At 38.5% G+C, this 26,699-nt stretch overlaps 1 protein-coding gene across 1 annotated transcript in view; it reads right to left on the bottom strand.

The window, feature by feature from the left end:
* The window catches only part of LOC149086490 (uncharacterized), a 95,531-nt gene extending 75,731 nt beyond the window's left edge, over positions 1-19,800 (bottom strand). The window contains exon 1 of the mRNA XM_089255942.1: positions 18,922-19,800. Coding sequence (XP_089112068.1) covers positions 18,922-19,015 — 94 coding nt within the window. The 5' untranslated portion in view covers positions 19,016-19,800. The remainder of the gene's footprint in view (positions 1-18,921) is intronic.
* Between the last annotated feature and the right edge of the window lie 6,899 nt (positions 19,801-26,699).

The raw sequence follows: 26,699 nt of genomic DNA on the forward strand, positions 1-26,699 counted from the left end.
GTTTAATGGCGAGCTTCAAAATCGTTGAGAGATTGAAGTAAAATCGAATTGTCGCCAAAACCTAATAAAATTACTTCGACGAACACAGATTTCAGTGATGTATTGCGAACAAAGGGCTAAATTTTTCTTTCACTAGAACAACAATATGGCTTAGTGTGGGTTATTTCGCAAGCTAGTGCAATGGACAAGTTTTTGGCAAATTTGACCATTGTAACCAAAAAAGGGTATTTGCATAATTGGCGATGAAAAATTTTATCGATAATTCGATTTTGAACTCTCTTTACCCATCTTTCAGCGCATGTAGCTCGCCAATAAATCCAGATATTTCGATGAAAATTATGTCATCTTATATAGGATTTTTTCCGTTCTTTACAAATATATACTCAGTTAGCGTGTAGGTTTCTTAGACTTGGAACATATTTTTCCCATAATCGATTATCCACCATAACTCGAAAATGATTTGAGATGACAGGGTTGGCGGGATGTGTCATGATCCACTTGGGCTCATCTATCCCCCCTTTCCGTTTGGCAAAATAGGTCGGATTCACCTTGTATATTTTTGTGTACCATAATTTATGCATGTTTTCTTAATTTATTATGAACTGGATTAGAGTATGCTGCCATGTTTTGGAGACCATGCTTACAGAGGGTCACTGACTTGGTCGAGGGGGTGCAGAGAAGAGCAGCGCGTGCTCTTGATAGCACACGAGGCTTAAGTTATGAAGAGAGAGACTTGATTATTTCAACATGTTTACATTAGAAGAGCGCAGATGTCAGGGGATATGATTGAAGGGTTTAAAATTTTCAACGGTATGGATAAAATGGACCATGAATAGTTGTTCGTCAATCAACTACTTCGCGATAGGGACGCCAGTATCGATTGGTGAGGGGATCAATTCAAGATTGGAGTGTCACAGAAAGTTTTTCTCCAATAGGGTTGTGAATAAATGGAATAACTTACCCCCGGAGGTCGTGAATTCTAACACAATTGGCACGTTTAAAAAGAAATACGATAAACATATTGGAATAAATCGAGAAGCTACCCATACTTAAATGAGACAAACATGATTTTTTTTTTTATGGGCAGTATATTTACATTTTTTTCTTAATTATTAGTTTTTTATTGCTCTTATTGGGTTGCTTTATTTTTGATATAGGTTTGATGTGTATTCTAGATCCATATGTTCCATGAACATCTTTTTCCCCAACCACCTTGTTGGGCATTCTGTCTGTTGTGGCCTTTGTGTATTTGCATGTAAATGTTTAAGGGACTATGCATTTTTCGTATTTTGAATTTTTTTTTTTTTTTTTTTTGCACCCTGTTTTCTCTACCATTATTTTGTTTTTCTGCTTCAATGTGTGTAAAATTCTATCCATGTGTATACAACTGTTTATTGAAGTTTTCGACCACAGTCTCGCCTCTTAACAGGGCAGTAGCAAAATGGACCAAAATCGATAGAGCATGGACCGTGTCCGGTTCGAAAGAAAGAAAGCACATATTACAGTATATTTCTACGGAATCGCAATCAGATAGGCAATATTCTTGCTTCTGAAATCAAGAGATTCCTTAAAAGGCATCGCTTTAAATCATCTTTACAGCTCGTTTGCTCTAGCGAAATCTCTTCGTCTTCGTTATCAGCTTCATTTTCATCATAGTTTCCTCATCACTAAAGGAAAAATATTTTCATAAGAAAAGTCTGTTAACTGGATGAATGGGGGTCGGTTAATCGAGATTTCTACTGAACGTATTTATGGTTGAGTGAAACCTCTAAGTCGAAAAGTTTTAGGAACACTTTTTGATTCGAACATGATTATGCTGATCCAACATTACAGAACTTCGGAGGATATATTCCGCACGGAAAACTTTAATGGATCTTTGGAGTTTGCTTTGTGCGTATGTATATGTCCAGATCGTTCCAGCGAAAGAAAGTGATAACGGGGCACCTTCTAGTCTTGTAACTCGCGCAAAACAAATCCCGTAATTTGCAGCTGAGCCTCTGTTATACTCGCCATATCAGGTTCGCGCAGTTTCCCTCTCGCTCAGACTTTTTACTCAGACGTTGAAGAGAAAATGCGGCATTGCGAAACACGTCACGTTTTCGATGTTCCAATCTCTCTCGGACGTACCCTCCAACACCCGTTATGTATAAATGCATAGGAGAGCAATGTGGGGGAGGGAGGCAGTTGGATGAGCTGAACCCATCCCGAAGCTTCAGAATTTTAAATGATGTTATTGCGTGACTGACTTCGAGTGTCGACTGCGGTGTGCCTTGAATATTTAACACAACTGAGTGAGCGTTGCATTTCGAGCTCCGTTATTGAAAATACAATGGAGCAGTTTTCAAAACTCCATTTTTGGCAACGCTCAAACGATGACGAGCCTTTTCTCAACTCGATTTTTCGTTTTTGCTCAAAAAACTTTCCTTCAGAAGTTACCGAGATCCGACCGAAGTGAAAACATTTTCTCACCATGAATCATTTATTATATTCATTTATTCGCATAATTAAACATTTTCTCCTTCACACTCTTATTCGAGCATTGAAAAACACTTCATTGAAGTGCAATAACGTTAAGTTAGTACATAGCTCGCCCCAAAAATGAGCTTGTCGGGCATGAAAAACTACCTCTCTCTAAGGGCAACCCAAAATCAAATGCAGAGAGCCATGCAGGTTTAAATTGAAAAAAATTCACATAAACGCTATACCTACGTGTACCTGCATGTAAATGTGGTTGTAACAACGAAAAAAAACGCTACCTATATACTGGACATAAGAGAGAGACATCGTCGGGCAATTAAAATAGAGGATTGATGATATGTACAGGAAAAAAAAGTGTGACGCTTAAACAAAATTTAATCGAAGTAAATTATGCCGAATATGTATTCGCACCTTTTTCTTTTCTTTTTTTGGCATTGCCAACTCACTTTTCATTTGGTTTCGATACTTGTCGATATGAACGATATCAACCATTAATAAAGATAAGAAATTTCACCACCGGATTCTAAGCTTGTGTGCAGGCAAAATGTTTTGCCAAAATCCTATCTGATGTTGAATTGAAAAAAGCGAAGCGAGAAGAATTACTATTATAAGTCGATTGCTATCGTGTGCGTCATATCAAGATTCTTACGAAATCCTTCCGGGAATTAGAGATTCGAGATCCTTTATCGAGGTCAATTATAATTATAATGGATGGTTGTTAAAAAATAACTCCGCCGATATACGGGCCCCCAGTGGGAAGTAGAGATTATTTCAGTTAAAGCAACGAAATTTCAAATGGCAACATCCACTTTCGCAAAGTGATCGGCGCAGTAGCATAATAAATGACGTGGTAGCATAAACGTCGGCGCGATGCAGACAAAAAAACATGTGGAAACAACCAATACAGAACTTCCGGCTGCCGTCGGAAGTTCCTCTCGAAAGGGTTAGCGCACCATGCCCTTGATGAGAAATTCTTTCTTTGTCTGCGTCCTACGCCGGAATTTATGGTGTTGCAGGTACCGTTCTAAGGTCATTCATGAATTTTCACTGCGCTGATCACTTACCAATGCATAAAAGTGAGTGTTGCCATTTGAATTTTTGGAAATTTTGTTGCTGTAACCTCGAGAGAGTTGCACATTTTTGCTCCTCTACTCATTCTCAAGGGCACACTCTGAAACACCCATATTCGCTCGAATTTCATTCGCATTCCTTATTTTTTGTGATCACTGGAGGCTCGCTCAAAAGAACACCACGTGATTTTTTTTTTTTTTTTTTTTGTAAAATTCATATGTAGTAACCAGCCCTTCAATGATTTTATGAGTCTCGAGCACAGCAGCAATGCTCATCATTTTGCCAACACTTTGAAACATTTTTCTGCAAGCGGGTGTCGTGTATATTTGTACAAAGACCACACAGTTATGCCATTTCGGTTGAACTGTATTACTTCCGTCTGAGCAAAAAAGACAAGCCACTAAGTATTCTCTCAAACGCTTGTTTCCGTTGAATTGCTAATTGTGCAATTCACCGTGTTTCTAAGCAATCAAGACCCTTAGGAAGATTCCTTCCTTCGGACTTCCTCTTTCCAACCGTTTCTCGATACATAAAATGAGGTGTATTCATTCAATTTTGCTGATGTATTCACAAACTTTTGGTGTGTACCACAGAGGAAGAAATTAAGTAATCTTTGACGAGGGAAACGATGGAAGAAGCAGCAATCTAACTGTAAACCCTTTCCTTCGTTATCCCGTACTTGTTATTCGTTTCGTTATCAGAGCTACAGCAACACTTCTATAGCAGAAAGACTCAGTAGCCATTGGATATAGTAGGCCGTGGTACGCGAAATCTTTACATTTTTTTTGGAGTATATTCAATGACTATAGGTGAAATGGACGACTTCAGTGACGTCACGACCTTAGCGCGGAGGCTTTTTGCTATAGAAAGTGTTGGCTACAGCCTCAGAACCAGATAGAGAGTCTCCCATGCCTGTTAGGAGATATATTAAAACAGTGTTTTCCAAAGTGGGAAATATCGCCCCCTGGTGGGTGATGGAATGGTTCAGGAGGGCGATAGAAGCTACTGGTTTATGAGGGAAAAGCATTTCTGAAGAAGGGGGGCAATGGAACAAAAAGTTTGGGAAACTATGTACTGGATAGAATAATTTGCATTAATTTTTTTAGTGAGAACCAATTTGGATTCAGAAAGGCAAAAAGTACAGAGGACGCTCTTGTTAATTTTCTTTCAAATGTGTATATAGCAGATAACAATAATTGTAAAGTTGCGTCATTATTTTTAGATATCAGCAAAGCTTTTGATACCGTGAATCATAGTATTCGTCTAACCAAACTAGAATATGCAGGAATTCGGGGCTTGCCACTTAAATTTTTCAAAACATATCTTACTAACAGAGTTCAAAGTGTGAAAGTAAATTCCATTTGAGTTCTAAAAGACAAATTACATCTGGTGTACCTCAAGGATCAGTACTTGGACCTATTTTATTCCTAATATATATAAATGACCTGTGTAACTTTAATTTGAAAGGAAAAATCACTGCTTTTGCTGATGATTTAGCTCTTTGTTACTCTGAAAGTTCTTCAATCAACTTGAAGAATAACATGCAAAATGATCTTAACTCAATAAATATCTGGTTTAGAAATAATAATTTAAAATTAAATACAGATAAAACTAAATATATGTTATTTGGTTCTGGTACTTTCGATGATTTTGGTGTACTAAAATATCATAGTATGACAGATGGCTGTATCTCGGATTGTATGTGCACAGTTGTAAATAGAGTAGACACCTTTAAGTATTTAGGGATTTTTTTAGATTCAAAACTATCCTGGAAAACACATATTAATTATTTGAGTGTAGAATTAAATCGGAACATTAGGAAATTTTATTTTATCAGGAATAAATGTTCCCAATCCATTTTAAAACTTCTTTATTTTGCGTTAGTAGAATCTAGATTGAGTTACGGCATTACATGTTGGGGTGGAACATACTTCAGCAGTCTTTCTTCACTTTTTGTCACACAGAAGTCCTTCATCCGTATCATTCTGAGTAAAAATAGACTCACGCATACATTTCCACTTTTCAATCAATTAAAGCTACTCCCTCTGCAACATCATCTGTACGTTTAGAAAAGTTTTAAAATGTTTTATAAAAGAAGTGGCCATCTCAATCTGAAATTACATAAGTCTGGAATGCAATTTAGACGTCATACTATACAGGTACCAAGGCCAAATAAAACTCGTTTCCAAAAATGTTTCCTTTATTTAGCTCCCAAAATATTTAATTTACTTCCTCAGTTAATAAAAGAACAATCTTCATGTACATCTTTTTTTGTCAATGTAAAATCTTGGTTGTTAACTCAAGAAGATTTAAATTATCTGTTTGATATTGTCATGTAATCTTCTTTTATCTTGCATACGCTGCTAAATGCCAAATTTTTTTGTTTATCAATTCCATTCCTGTTGCCACTTATTTCTTGGTGTTATATATATGTGTGTCTTTTTCTTTCTTTTTTTGTCTCGTTATTATTTATGCCGACAGATATGTATCGGATATTGTTTTGTGGGCTCACAAGCTTGCTTAGCCCCTAAATGTTGTAACTGTGTTTAAAAATCTTAAATAAAGGAAATTTGAATTTGAAATAAGACTTCATGTACAGCACCAAGACAGCGACCTCATACATCTGTTTAGAGAGGAGGAGCCAGAGTAGTCGAGGATAAATATGATCCACGCGGGCTTACCGGGAAGCTAATTACAGGTAGCAATTGTTGAGCCTGACGAATGTAATTTGGGCTGTATGCGGTGCAGCGATTAGATAAACCCAGCTGCAGATTGATTGATATCAATTAATCAAAACTGTCAATGAAAATCCCTGAAGAGAAGCTGATCAAATTTTATCAAGAACTATTCTCGATGATGACGATTATGTGATTTATATAACCTAAGATTTATTTACCATTATCATAATTTTTCGATCATAAATTTTACACTTATTCACTGGCGATGTGCATAGTGCCACCTGCCCAGTTACATATATGTATGTATTGTTCAAGCTAAATAAATGGTTAGGTTCCCCGGAGGCACTCGAGTCCCCTGGGACAATGTGCTTCAAATGTGCGACAGAACCTGGGTGTCACTCCGTTCCTATCACTATATATCACGGTTATTCGTTCCACATAATAATATCGATCATTCATTTTCCGCTCAATTTCTCGATAATTCGTTTTTTTTCTTTGTTGGAAACTGTCGCAATCAATGATACATACGCAAGAGTGATTTTGAAGAGCCCATAAAACCTTGCAACGAGTATTTTGCTAGACGAGCAGAAATAAAATTTTAAAAAATAGAAAAAAATAATTTTTTCTCAATTTCTTTTTTGTCAAATGGTGCGTGAGGTTTCCAAAATAAAAACTACTAATTATTTTCATTAAGTTAAGTTAATTAATTTATATAAATTGAAAAGTTAATTAACTGGAAAGTTACATTAATTACAAAGAAAACATGCTAAATTAATGCTCAATGTTTTAAAACTTCTCGAATAATGTCAAGTAACCAGTCATCATATATATAAAAATTGTGCAATTTGGTCAAGAATTACAGGGACGTCAAGTGTAACCCTGCACTTGTAGCATTCTGAAAAATTCACGAGTCTTAAATAGAAAATGGAAATTACTGTAATTAACATAATGTATGAAAAATTATCCTTCGCTTTATCTTTGAAAGGGATAAAGCACTTCGTTTTGTGATATACGAGTGCTTTGGATCAGAGCCGTCTTAAGAGCATAATGGGCCCCCGGGCCAAGTGATTTTTCTGAGGCCCTACCAGACAAATTTTTGAAAATTTCAACCGTTTCTAATTTCTCTGAGGCCTCCGGGCTATGCCCGGGTGGGCAGTGGCGTCGGAGCCGGGGGTGCTGTGGGTGCTCAAGCACCCACGGTAATTTGTGACATAGATCCGAGCACCCCCAGAATTGATCCAGAAATTAAAATTTCCGATATAAAACTAAAGACGAGCACCCACAGTTTCGAAACACTTCCGACGCCCTTGCGGGTGGGCCCATGCGTTAAGACGGCACTGCTTTGGATGACGATCACGTTTAGCGAACGAATTAAGCTCACAAACCATGGTTCCACTATATTCGAGTATCGCCTTCGAGGGCTTGAGAGTAATAACGAAAGAAACCGCAGACATCAAAAAAATTTCCAAGACATGTCTTATTCACAGGTCTGGGCGGTTCTAAAACTATTATACCAGCAATAAAATGTCCGACAATGTATATGTTTGAAGATGATGTCACTCACACAGCGTTAGTCATATGAAGGTATCCACAGCTGGCTGATGCGAAGATGAATTCAGGAAGGGAAATTCAGCTGCCTTACGGGTAATCGAACCACCAACTTCTTGCATGTGGGGGGTGTGGATTCTCTCATGTGTGTGGGTTCGATTTCCCGTTGAGACAGTTGAATTTTCTTTCCTTAATTCATCTTCGCATCAACCAGCTTTTAAAACCTTCGCACGTATATGTTGGCAAAATCCTTCTGAAGGGGGGGGGGATATATTTTTCGTTAATTGCACCACTGCCCGACGTGCTCTGTGTGCTCGCGTGTTTGATAAGGAACAGACGCGGTTTTGAAATCTTTTATTGGTAATTTGGGCGAAGCTTTCTGCGTTTCTTGATGTCTTACGCGAAGACCTCTGTGATTTGCATACATTCGCTGAAGCGAATTTCTTCTGAGTGTCTGCTTCGGTAAACGTTTCTTTAATAATGGAGTTATCGACAGACAAATAAAATAGTAGCTTCGCTTTATACAATTTGAATATTTTTTCCGTTTTTGTATTTACTTTACGAATAATCACAACCATTCGTTTCGACAAGTTCACATTTTTATTTGGAGTCGCGAAGAAATGCCGTGTGTGGTTCGTGCAAACGGAATTTTCACGACAGAATCGCGTGAGGAGACGCAATTCAACTGATATTCGTGTCGACGCACAACCGAATCTCCCAACGCCCTCTCATATGTACTGGACGTTCTTCGATTCACAAATTACGCGTAATTTCGCCCGTTACATAATTCGCTCCATCTTGTAGCTAACTAGCGTGCGATACATCCGTATAACCCTGATTACATTATTTGGGGGAAGTACTTTCTCTCTCTCGCTTGCTACACTCTCGAAACCTTCTCCGGAGAAAAACACAGCAAACACAGAAAATTCTATTTTTGTGGCATCGTCAAGAAAGTTGCATCCCATGTGTCGGGGTACTGTACAGTATTAATGCTGACTCAGTCTTTTTTAAAGAAGTAAAGAACAATTATCCGAAATTTCACCCGATGGGATGCAAAATAAACCGTTCTTTTCCCGTAAATGACATAATGATGTTAAGTATAAAATCATATTTATTTCTTTTTAGTGATTCGACTTGATTAGTTCTTTATACAATATTATCACAAAAATTATAAACTTTGAAAACTTTATACAATAGTTTCGATAATCCGAAGAGAACATAACCGAGACCACTACGGATTTACTGAAAAGTCAGATCATCCGAAAGCTAATAGCAAACGACGTAGAACGAAACGATGAAGCTCTCCGTTAATTGTACGAGATACAGATGAATGGATACCAAGCAAAGATAGTTCCAAAGAAAAGTCACATTCCTCTGTGGGAAATGTGATGGTGATGTCACCATTTGGAGGCTAATATCATTACGAGCTGCTGCTGAGTTTGGAGGTTGTCTATTGCGCAGTCCAGTTCAGCCCAAAGGAACACAGTGTTCTTAGGAAAGAAAATGTCTGTCCTCTGTAGTTTAATGGTAGAGCACGCGCTTGTGTGCAACGTGTGACATTGGTGGTTTGATTCCCCACAGAGGAATGTGACTTTTCTTTCCAATTACAGTTGAATCCCGTTATAACGAACTCCAAGAGACAGAAGAAATCACTTCGTTATAACGAAATTTCGTTATAAAGGAATTTCCGATTTTTAACACTCGCAAAAAAAAAATTCGTTGTAGCAGAATTTGATTCTAAGGAAAAAAAAACTTATTTACGTTCTAGATAATAGAAAGAATGACGTTGAATTTTAAAAATAACAACAAAGAAACTCAAATCAATTACGCAAGTTTTTTGTATGTTTCACTTAATTAACATTTTAAAGGCAAATAATCCGTAATTTTTTTTTTGCACAAGTATTGCTGAAGCCGAGGAAACAACAAATTCCTATAAAGTATACGCTCAAACAAATGGTCCGGAAGGTATCTTCCACCAATGTGCACTTGTCTTTTTTAAATGTCAAAGTTTTGTTAGGTAACAACTGGGAAAAGATTCCGGCTTTGCCTGCGTTGAATACATCGGAAGGAACATATGACTTTATTACTTTCCCCTATTTCACCAGCTTTCCATTCATTCACATTTTTCATATCAACTGAATTTGCTTCCCCGCAAATCTGTTTTGCTACCACACCATACCGTTTTCGCATCCATAAGCACGCGCGAATTCCAAAGCATTTTCTCCTATGAGTGGACCGGTAACTGGCACATTTCGGGAACGAATGTCCTGAAAACAGCTGCATCCACATCTTGTAAATTCGAAAGTTAGATCTTTCTCTTAGGAGATCCTATAACCACTCGGTTTCAATTTGCAATTTTATTTTCGTCCGATTTTTTCAAAAATGTTGAAAGAGTAGATGGAGATTGACTCTTTTGTTTTTCGGACACTTGTTTTCGAGTTCGTTATATCGAATTTTTCATTTCGTTATACCGGAATTACACAATACATTGTTTCTATGCAAATTGATTTGAAGGACTGGAAAAGTATTCGTTACAAGGAAATTTTCGGTATAACGGTATTCGTTATGACGGGATCCGACTGTATCTTTGCTTGACATCCAGTCATCTGTATTTCGTAACAAATGACGTTTCAATTGGGAAAGGAAGGGGGGTTCTTATCCTCATCCAGGGCTATATCGTAAGGGCTGTTTCACTTCTTTGAGGTCTCTCTTGCCACTTTGGTTCAATGGGCGTGGTCCCGTAGATGCTGCGTGATGGGAACACCTCTTCTGCTTTGAATCCACGCGTGTTCCTGGGCCACGAACGGTTTCCATATCACACATTTAGTAAGGGGTCATTCAAGCATTACGTCAGCATCGAGGGGGGGAGGGGGTTTCGGATTTGCTGACTTTTGATGACAGGGGGGGGGGGGGGGTTTGGAGGTTGCCGACGTCATGAACCACCCTTTTTGAAGATATGAAATATTCTCAGCTGCTGACGAAATTTTGCTGACAAGGGGGGTAGGGGGGTCAGTGTTTTGCTGGCTTTTGCTGACAAGGGTGGGGGGCAAAAATGGCTGAACATCTGCTTACGTAATACTTGAATGGCCCCTAATAACCAAGTCAAAGTTTCAAAAAGTCACATATTCAAATGAAACCAACGTTCGTATTTCAACTGAAATGGATCTGAGAAAGTATACTTATAGTAAAAGTTAATTCATTAAAAAAACAAAATTTGTTAATTTGAATTTTGTTGGTTGGAAAAAGCAAACCAATTAATAAACGAATAGTATTGAGAAAAATCGAAAAGATAATTTTGGAAATAATTCAGTGAACTAGGCAATAAAAGGATTTAAAACTACCGTAGTTAACAAGGTAGAGCAAAAAGAGGGCCTACTCGGTTTTGTCACAGCAGTGACGCCACGCATTACGTCAGCTGGTACCGACTTCAGTGCGTCACAAGGCAGCCCTTATTATATAGCCCTGACCCTCACCTGTTTTGTGTTCAGTCTATCGGCGTAATTCATTACGCAACTCCCAAGACGAATGACATGAAAAACGGAAAGCCCCGGTCTGAGGATCAAAGACTCCTTCAAACAGAAATTACTCGCATTCGAAGGAGACAAAATGAAAGACACAAAACTCGTTTTTGGCGGAAAAAAGATTTTAAGAAGGAATTTTTCGAAACATTCTAGCACTTCAGATTATCCGGAACACCTCGGAGTTTCGAGACTCTACTGTGACTTTTTAGCTGGGATCTAATTGCTTGGAGCAAGTTGAAAGAGATAGTACCAACACAATCATAATATAAATATGGGGGGGGGGGGTCTATCTTCGCAGTGGGAGAACTGCCAGCGGTAGAAACGTATTTTTGCGGTCATATTGTCAACGTTTCTGTCGTACAGGATGTCCCATAAATTCGTAAGTAGTTTAAAAATTCATAAAAGGGGAAGGAATTGGTGCACAGAATTTGAATACCGTTTGCGAAAAGTTGTTCTCACGCATTGGAATCTTTTTGGTACAGAGAAAAAATTATGTTCAAATTTTTTTTGTCGGTAGAGGGTGCTGCAAAAACTCCTGCAAGAGTGATAGGGGACCGGAAACTTTTTTCAATCTCTTCTGTATACGAAAGATGCGTGAAGCTCCAGGCAGCGATTCGTGGCTGAACTAAAACAAATCGCGAATAGTGCCTCATCCACCAATGTCAACATCACAATGAAAACCTTATATAACGCCAGTAACAGAAAAATTCAGAGAGCATTCATATGAGCTGCTGTAGCCAAAGCCAAATTTAGAAGTTGAACGCCGGACACGAGGCAAGCCTCTTTCAACGGCAACTGAAAGGGTCCCCGGGAGGGTGGTAAATATGAGCTGTTGTATAATCGTACATCCTCCATTTTATAAGGCTCCTACCTGCATATTTCCAGTGATTTGCTTTCGTGCAGTGCCCTCAATCGACAAACATTTGAACTAATCCCCCAGTGCCAAAAAAAAAAAAATCACCCTTTCTGAGAATATGGTTTTCCTAACAAAACAGTAACGCGAACAGTGAGTTGTGTCAAAATAAATTTATGAGAAAATTTTTGAAAAACGAGCTGATTTTTATGGAGATTCATATTACTTTTTCTTTTGCTTGAAAGGGAGTATTTTACGATCTTTCGTAATTAATTCTAACGTTAACAGAAGCTACGATTAAGAAAACCAAATAACTGCGTCAAATCGATGACCAGGAGAATCTCTTCTTTCCTAAGGAGAAGAAAAAAAAACCCTGCCAACTGTAAAGTATTAAAAGAAACAATAACAGCAAGTTTCGTACAACTTATAGTAAAGACATCAGCGAGGGCATTATAGAACGCTTCCATTTCCCATTCGGTTAATGTGAAAGGCATTACAAAGCGATAGGCCGAGAGACACAATGGAATCTTTTCTTTCTTTCTGCAGAGAGAAAGAAGTTGCGGAAAACATTTTTAGAGAGCACTCTTTCTAGAGAAAGACTGCAGTCAACTCATAATGAAAATGATGATGGACAGACATCAGAAAGGCAACGTTTTATCAGGTACGCGGCCCTGAATTACTGTTTCGGGGCAAACTGCCAGGCACACAGAATAGGAACAGAAAGAAGAAATGAACGCAATCTATAAGGATTCCACTCGCTTACTTATCGGTCGACGGCAGAACGAATGTACGTATGTATCATCAATTTTCATGGCGAGGGAAAAAAACGAATCCTCATTTCATCGAAATGTTCACTTTCTAACTCACATACTCGGTGCTTATCGGATAAGGATAATGCTGTGGCCGGTACTGATAATACGGCACGTGTTTTTTGTTTTGAAATCCATTCGTCATATCGAAATACCGTTCGCTTTTATCGAATCGGGATGTTTAAACTATGGTTCTTTTACTGCTGTGTGGCAACTTCAATACTTCAAAGATGCCGTTTATCACCAATCACAATCGAATCAAATAATAAATACTCACTTTTTTTTCACAACTTCCGTGTATTAAAATAGTATTTTCGGTTTCTGGTGTATTGGTTTCATTGTATAAACTTTTTCTCAATCGGAAACCTGGCATCTGATATAATGTGGTACCGATAATGAATAAACTTCGTTGCAAACAGAACAAGAATCCAGAGATTTTCTTCGTTTTTCCACGAATACCATTTCGACCCTCAAATGCGTAGCTTTGCATATATGCGGAGGGTCTTATAGACTGCAGTCAGTTTGAAGATAAAAATTCAGAATTGACTCCGCACACACACACATAAGCTGAGGTAATTTTCCATTTTATAATTTGAATTGGCTGGTAGATGTGTCAATTTACGACAACAACTCGTTGTTTGTTGCAGAGCATGTGCGGCTGTGATTTCGTTAATTTGTTAAAATATTTTTTTTTTACATTTCTTTCTAACTTGAAGTTAGCAACCCTTTTTCTTACATTACTTATTTCTTAGTGACAAACAATACAAACAAGGTTTGTCACTTTATTCGGAATTTAATATTACTTCAATGCAATATGGGCGATTTTTGAGGCTCTATACGGTAAGTTTAAGACCGTTTGTAAGCATTTGAGATAGATTTTTTTTAATGATTTTTCATAAACCATGATGAAAAGTTAACAGCTCAAAAAAAAATTGAGCATTCAAGGGTTAAGCTTCACGTTTTTTGACGTTCAGTGCGAGTTGTCATTACGTTCTAGTACTCCTGATTATAGCTGTCACGTCCTGTCATTTATTTCCCGTGGTTTATTGGCACAGAACACAAATAAATTACAATAAAATTGCAAAAACTTATAGATAACGAAATACAAAAAAAATAAAAAAATAACCGTAGATTACCGTATTTTAATGTGTATAAGAATTCCCCCTATTTTTAGGACCAAACTTTTATCAAAAAGTGGTTCCTCATACATTTAAAAAATACGGTAGTTTATCCTTGTGTAAGACTCTGACTAATTTTTATGTCACATTCCGAAAAACTACCTCAGAACGTATTTTTATGATCAATGAAGTATGAAACTTACATACATAGAGGCCGTGTGTGATTCTCATAAGGTTTGCGATAGGAAAAATGTAATTTTTATTCGGTTTATTTATTTGGTAAATTTGTATGCACTTAATCTTATCAATGGGTTTCTAATTGAACGATGTAATTTATTACGGACTAGTTCTGCCAAAATAGTCTCTTCCAGGTTGAAGTTCCTCGTGTTTGTGTGAAAAAAAATGAAGCATTTTACGTCTTTGGGAAAAGATAAAAAGTGATGGTAACATAAGAAAAATTTCAACGTTCCTCGAGTTCTCCAGAGTCTCTTTAAGAATCTTTTAAGATTTCTATTCAACGTCTTCTTAATATGGAATAATAAAAAGTTTTCTTACGTCAAATATATATCGTTTCATCAATAAATAAGCAATCAAAAAGAATTATTTTAAGGCTAATTATTATTTAGTTTACTCTTCAAATTAAAGTCGAAGAAAAGTTTTACAAATTAAATGCAATTAAGTGTGAAGAAATTAGTGTCTGTTTCATGACAATATTTATTGTCATTATTAAGATTATACATCATCATATTATTTTTAACGTTATCATTTATTAAACGCTAAGTAGCAGCTCTTCTTCGTATCATTCGTTGCAGTATTTGCTTCATTTGGTAATAGAAATGCTTATGACGTTTGATGTGTCGATGTTCGATTGGTGGTGACATATACGTCCAGGGCCGCAACTAGATGCTCGGTCAGCAGAGGTAAGTGCACATTTTGGCACCCCCTTGTAACGTTGAAAAGTGAAATTTGCGCCCGCTCTGGTGCGCTGCCCGGGGTACCAGACTCGCCTGCTCCCCCCTAGTTACGTTCCTGTATACGTCGGATATAGCAAAAATGTATTCGAGGAGAATGAAAATGCGCTCGCGTCTAAAGAGAAAAAAAACTGAATGAAAAGAAAATTGTGTGAATAAGGAGATCCTAACCCCGTGAAAAAAGGCATTAAATGCAGCGTCAGCTTTACGAAAGTCACCAATGTCTAATAAGCACACAACTTGCTTTTTCGATTTCTTTTCGCATAGAAAGAAATTGAGCAAGTTCACACACTCAACAAAGAAAAGAAGAGAAAAGGTGGGGGGGAAGAGGCTCGGACTGGACGCGATGATCGATAGAGAAGCACGGAAATGAAGCGGTGAGTGGAATGTAGGTCTTCTCCGAATGGCAAAGGGTCATCCGGCCCTTCCTTGCCAACGGTTTCATCTTTCTTTTCTATATGAACTGGAAAAAAAAGGGAAGAGATGGGCGGATTTCTTATTATATTCTTTTCTTCATTTATTATTTCACGTTGGAGGATTTCCTATCACTTCCTCCATCAATTTCTGTCGGACCAACTTTTTTGGTGAAGAGAAAGTTTGACTTGAGTGTTCGACTTTATCTACAACATAGACTTCGTAAGAAAAGGAATAGTTACGAGAAATGAGTTGCATACAAAGAACCGAAAAGTTAAATACATCTAAAAATCGACTGGCAATAACTTGTCGCGAATTCAAAAAAAAAAGTGGCACCGTTCGGTTTTATTTGTTCTCGGTGCAGATGAAATTTCATTTTGAAAACAATGTCGGTAGAATAGACTACTCGTGGGACCACACGGATATCCGAAATCGAAAATTGATCTGTCCCACAGCACCGGTACTCAAAAGAAGAGCCCATTCAGCACTTGACCCAGTTGCCAAGATCAGGCAATGATGGACGGTGCCATGTCTGGACAGACCAAATCTCCCTAGGGGTCATTCAAGTATTACGTAAGTTGAAGTTTAGTCGTTTTTGACATCCCATTGCTCGCCCTTCACAGTGAAAGTAAACAGAGCTCTGATACCCCGCCCACCATGAGCAAAATTAAGTATATATAAGCTGCCTTCTCCTCCTCCCCTCCCCCAATTATCTGAAGCACTTTATAAAAATAGAACTGGTAAATCTATAACTCATTTCTGAGATGAGCATCTCTGTGCATCCTGGGCCATCAGAATAATTGCGTGCCTTTGACTATCGAAGCATTAGATTTTCTTGGTAGTGAATCAAAGTCCGTGTCACATCAGCCGATGTTGAAGACTATTTTACCTCGGTTTCGTATTCCCATTCAAACCCTTTCCCCGCATCGCCATTTTTATGCTCTCAATACTGCTTCGATTCTTTTTTTTGAATTGATGTCTAAATCGAATATGTTAAATATAAATGAAACATTCCTTACGGATCTCTATAGACAAATTGGCTTTGCGGCATTTACGTTTTATGTCGCTCTCCATGTTTGTCATTTTTCTACTAATCCTTTTTTTTTTACGTAGAGAGTTAGTTGATATTTCTCCCTAGGAAGAATGGTAGCTTTGGGAAACGAGAAATAGGTGGGTTTTTTTTTCCGAATTCAAATGGAGTATTTTAGGGGACCAAATAAAAGCAGAAAAAAATCACAAAATTATTAGTAACACGTTATTGAAGTGCGGCCAAAATAAGGAAATGCTCATTCTCTTCGTTAGCGGGAAAATTTAAACAACATAATTGTCATGAAAAAAACTGTCGAGGGTCTTACGGATCAGTTATGTGGAAAGAAAAGAAGATAAAGGTTCCTTTCGATTTCTCCGTCGAGCATCAACGAGCTTGGTCATGACAGGCATCCTCGTTCTTTTACAAACAGCAAATTACGCGATTATTAAATTCACGCACATTCCATCCCTTAAGTAATGAAAGTCAAGCGCGAATATATAGGAAGTACGGGAAATATTTAATAGTCAATGGTGTTAATATCACAACCTGGTGTTAATATGAAACACCGGGTTCACTCCACCTTCGGGTATGGCTACCATTGCAAAAATGATTGTATTTCAAAATGTCCCCTAGATGCTTTACAGTGAGTGTCGTTCGATTGTCATCGAAATCCACGACTGCTATGGGAGAAGATTTGTTTTTCCACTTCCAGAAATTTGCTCACGCAAGTTTTCAAAAGTGTTTATTAATTATTGGAAATGTGCCCAATAATTTGAAGCTAACACGATGTATATCATGTGAAAGCGATTATCTGGATTTAAAAGCCGAGATGAACTTCAGAAAGAGAAGTTATTTCTCTCCACGAACCTGGATCTTCTTGCATACCGGGCAAGTGAGCAGCTACCTATACACCAGAGTGGCAACTACTCTTACCTGGTAAGCACGCATTGTTGCGTGATGCGCAGAGTAGAGACGTTACATCCTCCCTTTTCTAGATGGCGCTCAGGTTATACATATGGGATATTATAAGTAGCATCTGCGTTCGGCTTTGTACCATCTAGTGTACCGTATAAAGACGATGCCGAATATCTCTTCAAGACGAGAATTTTTCGAAAGGTAGAAGAGTAAAGGTCTGGAAATAATGCGTTTCTTGTTCTCTGTTCGTACACCTTGGCTGTTCTGGGAGCAGAGAAGGAAGATTGCATCTATGACTTTTCTTAATGAACACCACCAATTATATCAAAATAAAAAATTATCAAAATTAAAATAAACTGTGAAACTTTCACTTTTTATTATCATGAGCTGATCAAATTTGGTTTTCGATCGATTTTGATTAGTTTTCTTCATTTTCGAACCCCCCCCCCCCCCCGCAATCCCCTCTTACCCTCCTGATAACATTCTTCGAATACCCCCCCCCCCCTTTTTCTCTCTCAGACATAATATTGATTATTTTCAAGTATCATGTCTGAAAGTGCTGGCTGTCAATGCAACAAAAATCCATATTTTATAGAAATAAAAATCAGGTTTTTCAGTGTCCTATCGCCTTTTAAATTGGAATAACAAAAATTAATTAATTAATAGATATTGTATTCTATGATCTCCGCACTTTCTATATTCTATCAAATTATAGAAACCAAGGATAAAACTGCGCGGTATGTAGATTCGTTGTGTTACTATCCCTTCTTAATATCTGTATGCTGGAGGTAAAGGGCACCATGTCACAAACGAGAAATTTTACATGACAGCAGTTTAAAGGACTTTTTGTTTTGTCTTTTTATGCAGTTTTCTTGTTTTATAAAGTGAATATCTCTGTTATTTATTGAAATAGGATTAAGTGTTTCACATCTCTGTAGAGTGTGAACGAAAATACGGCAAAGTAATAGTATTTGGCCGGGATTACACTATAAAATGTTTATAAAAGTGTTTTTATAAAACTTGAAAAATGCAACGAATAAACTGATCGTTACATTCGAGCAAATGCAACCACCGATCAGTTTATTCGTTGTATTTTTCAAGTTTTATACAAACACTTTTACAAAACTTTTATAGTGTAATCCTGGTCTACTGCCGGGATTACACTATAAAAGTTTGATAAAAGTACTTTTATAAAACTTGAAAAATGCCACCAATAAGATTATCGGTCACATTCTAGAAAATGTAACCGATGATCTTATTGGTAGCATTTTTCAAGTTTTATAAAAGGACTTTCATTAAATTTTTATAGTGTAATCCTGGCCTTATTCCAATATTGACAAAAATTGACATAGTGCCCTTTACTTCCAGTATACAGATATAAAAATGAACATGAAGCGTCCCGAGCATTCGGTTGCGTTTGACGAGTTTCATGCTATTGTGAGTCCCCATATTATAAAACATTACTCATATTATTGGTAGAATGATCCCCAAACAGTTGAAAGGGGTTGTACTCACCACTGGAAGAGACTGCAGAGAAGAAGTTGGCGATAATCCCGACAGATGTGCACCATAACATCATGATTTTCTGCCTTCTTCCAGTAAACACCATTTCTCTCGGGTGTTCGTTATTTTCACTTCGAGCAAATAAATAAATAAACCACACCAGCAAACATCACAACTGATCACAGATCCAACATCTTCTCTTTCTTTTCCTGTGTCTTTGTTAAAGGAAAAACATCATCGAATTGTCGATGTTTTTCTGTTTCATGTTCGAAGGAGACTCTCACGTCGTTCGCTCTACTGTCTGATGGAACACAACCTATAACGGAATCGGTGAAACGGTTTATATCCGGGACTACCTGTTTACCACGAGATGCTCCATCGTTTTATATCAGTTATACACATCGTTCGAAGATTTCCGAAAAGAATTCCAGTCACTTTCGGTGACGATCTCGACGATGGTCTTTGTGACGTCGACTCTTGCTCGAATCGAGAAATAAAGAAGAAATCGCCGAACTGATGACGCGAGTCTCGATTTGCATCGTCAACTCTCCCGCTGACGTCTCTTCGTGTTGTTTTACTTCTGGGAGAATTTTTTTCCCCTTTAGAAATACAGAATGAATCTATCCGTCTGTAAGCTCAAGCACTGCAGGCAATGGGATTATACTATGCGTTAGAGAGAGACTTCGCTGTGTTCGCGGCAGTCGGTCTCCTACGAATGCCGGTGTCACCCTCCTATTCCGATGATCGAACCTCTTACAAAACACCAACGCCGCCGCCAGAGATGCTTCTTGGATCGCGCAGCCGCATACGTTTCCTTCCAACGTAAGCAAAGGCTAAGGAATTTCGAGCAATAAAACTAGAGCTTCCCTTCGACAGGCTTCCCATCAAAGTGAAAACATGTAAAATACGCGTGAATAAAAATGATAAGAGATTGCTTGCTGCGAGGAAGTAAGGACACAAAAATAAAAATTCGGAAAATTATAAAATTCTCTTTTTTTTTTATTCCCGATTCTCTCTTCGAATTTTCATTAAAAACTCACAAAGCCCGTTCTGAAGATGACCGTGGCATCTCCCCCCCGCACTTTGTGATTTCAATTTCAGTTGTGGGGCAACAACAGCCCCCGAGCGAAAAACCCAGTCAAATATGAGAAAGAAGAGGAAAAAATAGATTAATAAAAAATAAGAAAAAATTAACTGTTAAATAAATATAAACGAAAAGATTTTTTTAAGGACTTCTTTTTTTGAGCTGACTTATTTTTGATGCGGTAATTTTCTACGTTTCGGAAGTAGTTAGATTCTTAACACTCTCAGGCCCAGCGAAAATTGTTCCTAAAGAATTATCAATCTGTAAGGTGATTCCTTAAATCCCCCTGCCGCATTTTACTGGAGAACCATTGATCCTAGACGCATATTTACAATTAGAAAAAGTATCCAAATACCGTGTGGACCTCAGATACGTCATTCATATAGCATTGGGTTGAATCATTATTAAAGTATAAAAAATAACTTTTTATACGGACACCCTATTCTCAAAAAAAAAAATTGTGAAGTTGATGCGCTGTCTCTCCTGGATCCAACAAAAAACTTCCACGTTTCCAACTGTAATATTCGCTGAGATATAAGAATTCAAAAATTGGAGAAAAGTTGGGAAAGAAGGGTGGTCCGTTTATGCTGTTCTTTTCAACTTTCCTCCGATTTTTGAAATTAAATACATTAATTAATTTCAAAACATTTAAACATTAATTAATTTCAAAACATTTAAACATTAATTAATTTCAAAACATTTAAACATTAATTAATTTCAAAACATTTAAAAAATTAAATTTAAAACATTTAAACATTAAATTTAAAACATTTAGGAACTTACAATTTAAAACATTAGAAAAAAACAAAACAGGTTTCAATTTTATATTCAGAGAAGTGTGAAATTTTAAAAATTAAATTTTGTCTGGGCGATTGCGAAAATACACGATTTCAGCAGGACAGCTCTCTGTAAACTCAAAAAAACAATGGACATTCAAAAATAATATGACATACGTCGAAGAAATGGTTAGAGTTATAGTTGCAGTTAAGGCAATTCTCGTCAGGATTTAGTGCGGCATATCCGCGTGGAACACGTAAAAAAACCCACTATCAGTTCTAATTTGAAAAATCAAGCGCTTTCAGGATATAGGTATTAACCACTAGTAGTATTAACCACTTTACGATCAAGGACGTAATACTGCGTTCAAACACCAGTGGAATAAATTCTAAAAAGTTCTCTGTTTGTTTTCTTTCCTCTCTCCTCATCACCGCGAAACTTTGTTGCAACCCTACGAAAAAAAAGTAGTTGTTTGTACCTCCGTAATGTATCCTCCCACTACATATTATAGCTTCGGACATCTAAGAGCGAAAGAGAGCTGGTAGGTGAAGATGAAAACACAAATCTACTTCGTAACTACTCTATTGTCTGTAAGTATTGCAGACTTACAGATAATCTCTCTCTCATACTTATGTATTTATTATACTGGTTTCCCTTTTCATTTGTTTTTTTTTTCTTACTTTTCTGTTTCCTTTCTTCCTTTTCTAACACGCGGTTAGGTTAGGACAAGGTTACCATATTTATCACCGATTCGTCAAACAGAGATCATTCGATTTTCTTGCCTATAGCTTGAAGCGAAGCGGTTAAAAAACAGATAATTTTCTGATGTAACACTGAAAAATTCATTGTAGTGAGCGTATCTAGTTGATCTCAAAATTGATGGAACACCGTTATGAATTGTTAGATCTATAAATCTTGAAATAATGGTAGGAAAATATTTCTTGAGAGCAGCACTAATGGGAGTCCAGTTACTATAGAACAAATTCAGAATATAAAAGGCCCAGTTCCGGTCATTATGCTGTGGGGGCGTTTTAAAAGGGCGTCGTAGCAAATCTTGGGGAGTCGGTTATCTGGAAGCATTAAAATTTTATACCAGAAAAAAGTGTATTTTGTAGAAGAGAAATTGATATTGGGCGTCTGATGGATTCGTGTCTAAGAATATGGCCGGGGCAATACCTGGACCTTGTGAATAATTTACGGCGAAAAAAAGCTTGAAATTTTTCAATGTGTAGCCAGCGATCCAGTGACCAGATTGGTGCAGCATAATTTATAACAGACCTTGACAGAGAATTAAATACTCTTAACGTGTCACAGGAACAGATGACCTGTGTGACTCACTGAGTATCAGAATAACTCTGTCCGCAGCCACCTTAGCATTGGCCACAACACGATTAGTATTTTTCCGGAAAGAACCAGGGCCTGAAAAAATAACACCTAAATATTTACCCATCCACGATTTCTAGATTTTTGCCTTCCCACTCGAAATAGTCTCCACGTGCCAATTTGCCGTCCTTTCTGAAAATAATTATTTTAGTTTTGTCTTCAATCTCAGTTGCATTTGGGTACCATGCGGGCTTGTCCAGAAACTTTGAGATGGTCTGCAAACTCCTTGGGCAACTAGGTGACCGAATTCCCTTTTGGCTGGCTGCTCGCAGTTTGTCCGGTGGTAGCCTGCGAGGTTTTGACGCAACTGGCGAGCCTTTGGTCTCAATGCAATGTTGGACGTCATGCTTAACAGCATTAAACATTGCTACAGGCTCTGGCAGTTCAGGGAACTCGGTGAGAATTCGATGAAATTCGCTATTGTCCCGGATGCATTTCACTGCTGGGGATGGTACGTCCGCACCAGCAGTCTTGCAACGTGAACAAAGCTGAGTGAGTTGATCGATTGATTGACCACGTTGGACATCTATAAGCAGTCCGAAATGTCGTAGAAAGTCATATCCGATGATTGGACGCGAAACGGTATCAACTATGAACGACCAATGAAATGCACGACGAAGTCCTAGGTCAAGCTTTAACAGTCGCTGACCGAACATATTGATAGCAAGACCGTTGGCAGCAAACAACTGAAGCTTCTCTGCCTGACGTCAGGAATCTTTTTGCGTAGTGGCAGTGCAGATACATCGGCACCAGTATCTATTAGTTGCAGTTGCTGAATATTGGATGTGCTGCCACCCGATGTGTTTTTCTGGCCGAAGTTACACGGCTTGGAGTATCTATGGGCTTTGTTTCCAAAGCGTCGGTGATACCAGCACTGTCCGTCGGTGAAACTACAATTTCGACTGTGAGATCGTAATCTGGAGCGGCGACGAAAGTGCTGTCGGTGAGGCAGGTCTGAACTTCTAAGTGGTCCAAACGCGATGTCATTTGGAGCAGCATGTCCTTTAGCTGATGGTCAGACGATGGTACTTCTTGGACGGTAATGTTGTTGTCGGATGCCGCGAGGATTCCATCGGCCATGTCTGCCGATTGTCCAGCGTGTCGTTTGAGATGGCCAATATTTGCTGGACATGGGTTGGCAAGCGTTGCAGGAACAGTCTTTTGGAGGTCGACTCCGATGTGAGCAGACGCTTTGCTCCGCATTTCCAGAAGCAACCAGGAGCTTTTTTCGTCACCCAACTACCCAACTGTATGCCGGAAATCAAGTTCTTGAGACGCTGAGCCTCGGTATCCGCGTACCGGGTGCACAAGCGATCTGAATCAAAGCTGTGTATGGCGTCACAGCGGGAGGACTAGCGAGCATACCGCCAACCACGGCCAATTCCTCTGGTTCCAATGCCGCCACGACATGATGGGATTTTGTGATGTCAACCGTCACTCCAGCGAGAGTGAATTGCGACTCGAGTTGCTTGTACCACACAGATGGATTTGAACGCCAGTTATTGAGAGAGGGAGTCGAGTGATTGAGGTTGCTTCTTTTGAAAAAACTGATCCAAAGTGGTTAAACCATTCATCTACCGCGACATCAGCACCAGGGGCCCTTTTTTCCGAAAGACAGTTGTAGTGTTATGAAAATTATGTAAATAGTAATTTTGTATTTTTTGTCATTTTTCACTTGTAAATAATCGATAGAGCATTTTTTCCTTTTTTTGTAAACCCCCTCAAAATATCGCCAAGTTGGAACGTTTGGCGACAGCTCCGATAAAACGACGTGATGATGCCAAATCAGAAATATAATGTCACTCGATAAGATGTCACTTCAAGATTATTTTAGAAAGATGCTATATTGCATGTAAATATGTGGTGCCGCTTTTCCGGAACTAACGTAGTTGTTGAAATTTGAATTGGAAAACTCATTATTTTTAGGTCACGATCTGTACTTGCAAATCTCTGTATATAGCTGTTCTGTGTGAATAAATCTGTGACGTCCCGCATTTTGTTTCATCCTCTGCTCATTTCAAGGACTTGTCAAATCATGTCTTTCGTTATTGGACATTGGCCGGGTCAATATTAAACGAAATTGACCAATTTGCGGAGTGGCCGGCCCCATCGCGAATTGGCCAATTTTAGGTTCGGAAGAAACATGTGCATACTACAAATTTAACCATTTAACCTCTTTTTCAATATTACAAGGAGGGAGGAGGGTGCAAAAATGCGTACTTGCCTCGGCTGACGAAGCATCTAGTTGCGGCCCTGGCTATAGCCATCTCGTATAGCCCACAGACAGAAATATATGCACCTTTGGTGAATTTCTAACGAATTGGTTATATGTAGGGATATGTTGTGTGTGTGTATGAGTGGCCCTATCGTATTTCTGTTGTCAGAGTTATGCTTGTTTCCAGCTGTAGTGGTGAAGCGATCTGCCTTCCACATTTCAAAGGGAAGCAAATAAGCACAAAGGACTGAACCACAATCTCCACTTCCCTCCGATTTTATACACTTTATGTGCTGAATTTTTTTTGCATATTTTATCTTTCCTGCCAGGAATCCAAGTGCAACAGTCTAAGCTTCTGCAGAGCGGTCGTGTAGATATCGTGATGGACTCGTATTGCGAGGTTCGTCGTTCGAACCCCTGCACAGTAATGGTCGACTGCCTTTTTTCGGTCGTGTTCACATATTGAGTGAACCGAAACCGACCATGACATCATTATCATCATCCTAACCGAACGGTGACCCAGTCCATATTCCAAGGAATTTCTAATTGAAAGGTCACCGCCTTATTATGAGATCATCTTTCCCCACGGGGGCCCCCCCAAGATCGGCCACACAGGCAAACAAAAGACTGGACCTGCAAGCCAAACGCAAACCCCCAGTGCGATCACGAGCACTCCCGAGCGCCCACCAACCAGAGGATCATATGTTGTGCTAGAGAAACTAATACAGGCAGGACTCAGTTGTGGGAGCCGAATAAGGCACTTCACGGGTCCTGAGAGATAGTATTGTTACACGGAAATTAGAGAAAAGACAAATAGAGAAACATATCTACACATCAATAGGTTATCTCGAAGCATAGTTAACACTGGAAACATTACAATCGTGTCGCTAAAATGTTGATCAAAAACAAAACATCCCGGTTGTCCTTGCTATGGGTAGTAAGTCGAGCCAAAACAACAACATCCCACGGTCCTGGCGGGGAAGCAAACCTAAAACAACATCTCAGCCACCATCACCGCTGAGGGTAGTCGTAGTAACCTGGAAGTTCACCTAGCCGTGCAATGTGGGAAGTGCGGTGAGCGACACAGGTTGCATGTTTACTATTCAAAAATGTTGATATAAAAAACGTGAACATATAATGCAGTAGATCAAAATGAGTGTAAATATGTGGTGCGGAATATATTGTAGATGTAAACAAATATAATTTCTATAGTGGGGGAAAAAACACATGATTCAAAAATTATGTAGAATTATATTATGCGGGTAAATACAATACGAACAACAAATGTCTAAAACACATTTGGGAAATCGTGGAACTTCCAAGTCCATTGAAAGTATAATGCAGAATATTGTAGGTACGAATACACATAATTTGCATATTGGAGAAAAATAAAGACACGATTCAAATTATACAGAATTATATGATGTGGGTAAATATTAATGCAAATAAACAACAAGTGCCAAAATTTATATTATGAACATATTTGATTTGGGAAATCAGGGAATTTCCAACTCCAGGTGCACTAGCCCTGCTGCGTGTTATTGTGGTGGGGGGAGTAACTGTCCTCAACATCTGAAGTGTCCGACGAATCAGTGTGTGCTATACGTCTTCTGTCGTGGTAATTATCTCTCCCCAGTTGTCTGATGATGGAAGCTGCTTGAATTGATAGCATCTGAGAATGAATAATACGTTTTTTCGAACCACGAAAAATGAAGATCCTTCGTGTAATGACATGACGTAAAATAATGCACCAAGTCTCCAATTTAGCCGTCATTTCCAAATATGTTTGCAGAAATTCGGAATCTTTTCAAGTAAATCGGTACGAGCCCACGTTCGGTGATAAAAATAGCATTTTCCTCTTGTCCATACATTATTGAGGAGACTTAAGTCTGGAACAATTAGGTTGGCATTAGTAGATGTTTCTGTGACATCCCACGCTTGTTGCCAAGCCGCAAAAAAAGGACAGAAGTTTCTTGGCGTACGAAGCTGGGAGTAGGAGTTCAGTCAACTCATCTAGTTGAGTGGCTGCTTTTGTAGCTGTGTCCGCGGCCTCATTGCCGAAAATATTTTGATGTGCTTTGATCCATGACAAGGTCAAGAGATTGTTACTTATTAGTAGATTTCTAACGTGTCTCACCAGGAGGTACCTGGATTTCGGATGGCCTTCAAACTGGCAAGACTATTGGTATATATAATAATTTCATTTTTGGAGTCCTTACAGAAGTCTAAAGCGTGGAGAATGGCGACCAGTTCCGTCTGAAGTACGGAGTTATCAGTTAATGGAGTTGTTCATTTACAAATGCAGCTGCAGTGCCAGTATCTGGTTTTGAT

This window comes from Pholcus phalangioides, unplaced genomic scaffold (genome assembly GCF_987345545.1).
Source record: "Pholcus phalangioides strain wild (caught in Gottingen) unplaced genomic scaffold, Ppha-v1.0 ptg000004l_1, whole genome shotgun sequence".
In the NCBI taxonomy this organism is placed as follows: Eukaryota; Metazoa; Arthropoda; class Arachnida; order Araneae; family Pholcidae; genus Pholcus; species Pholcus phalangioides.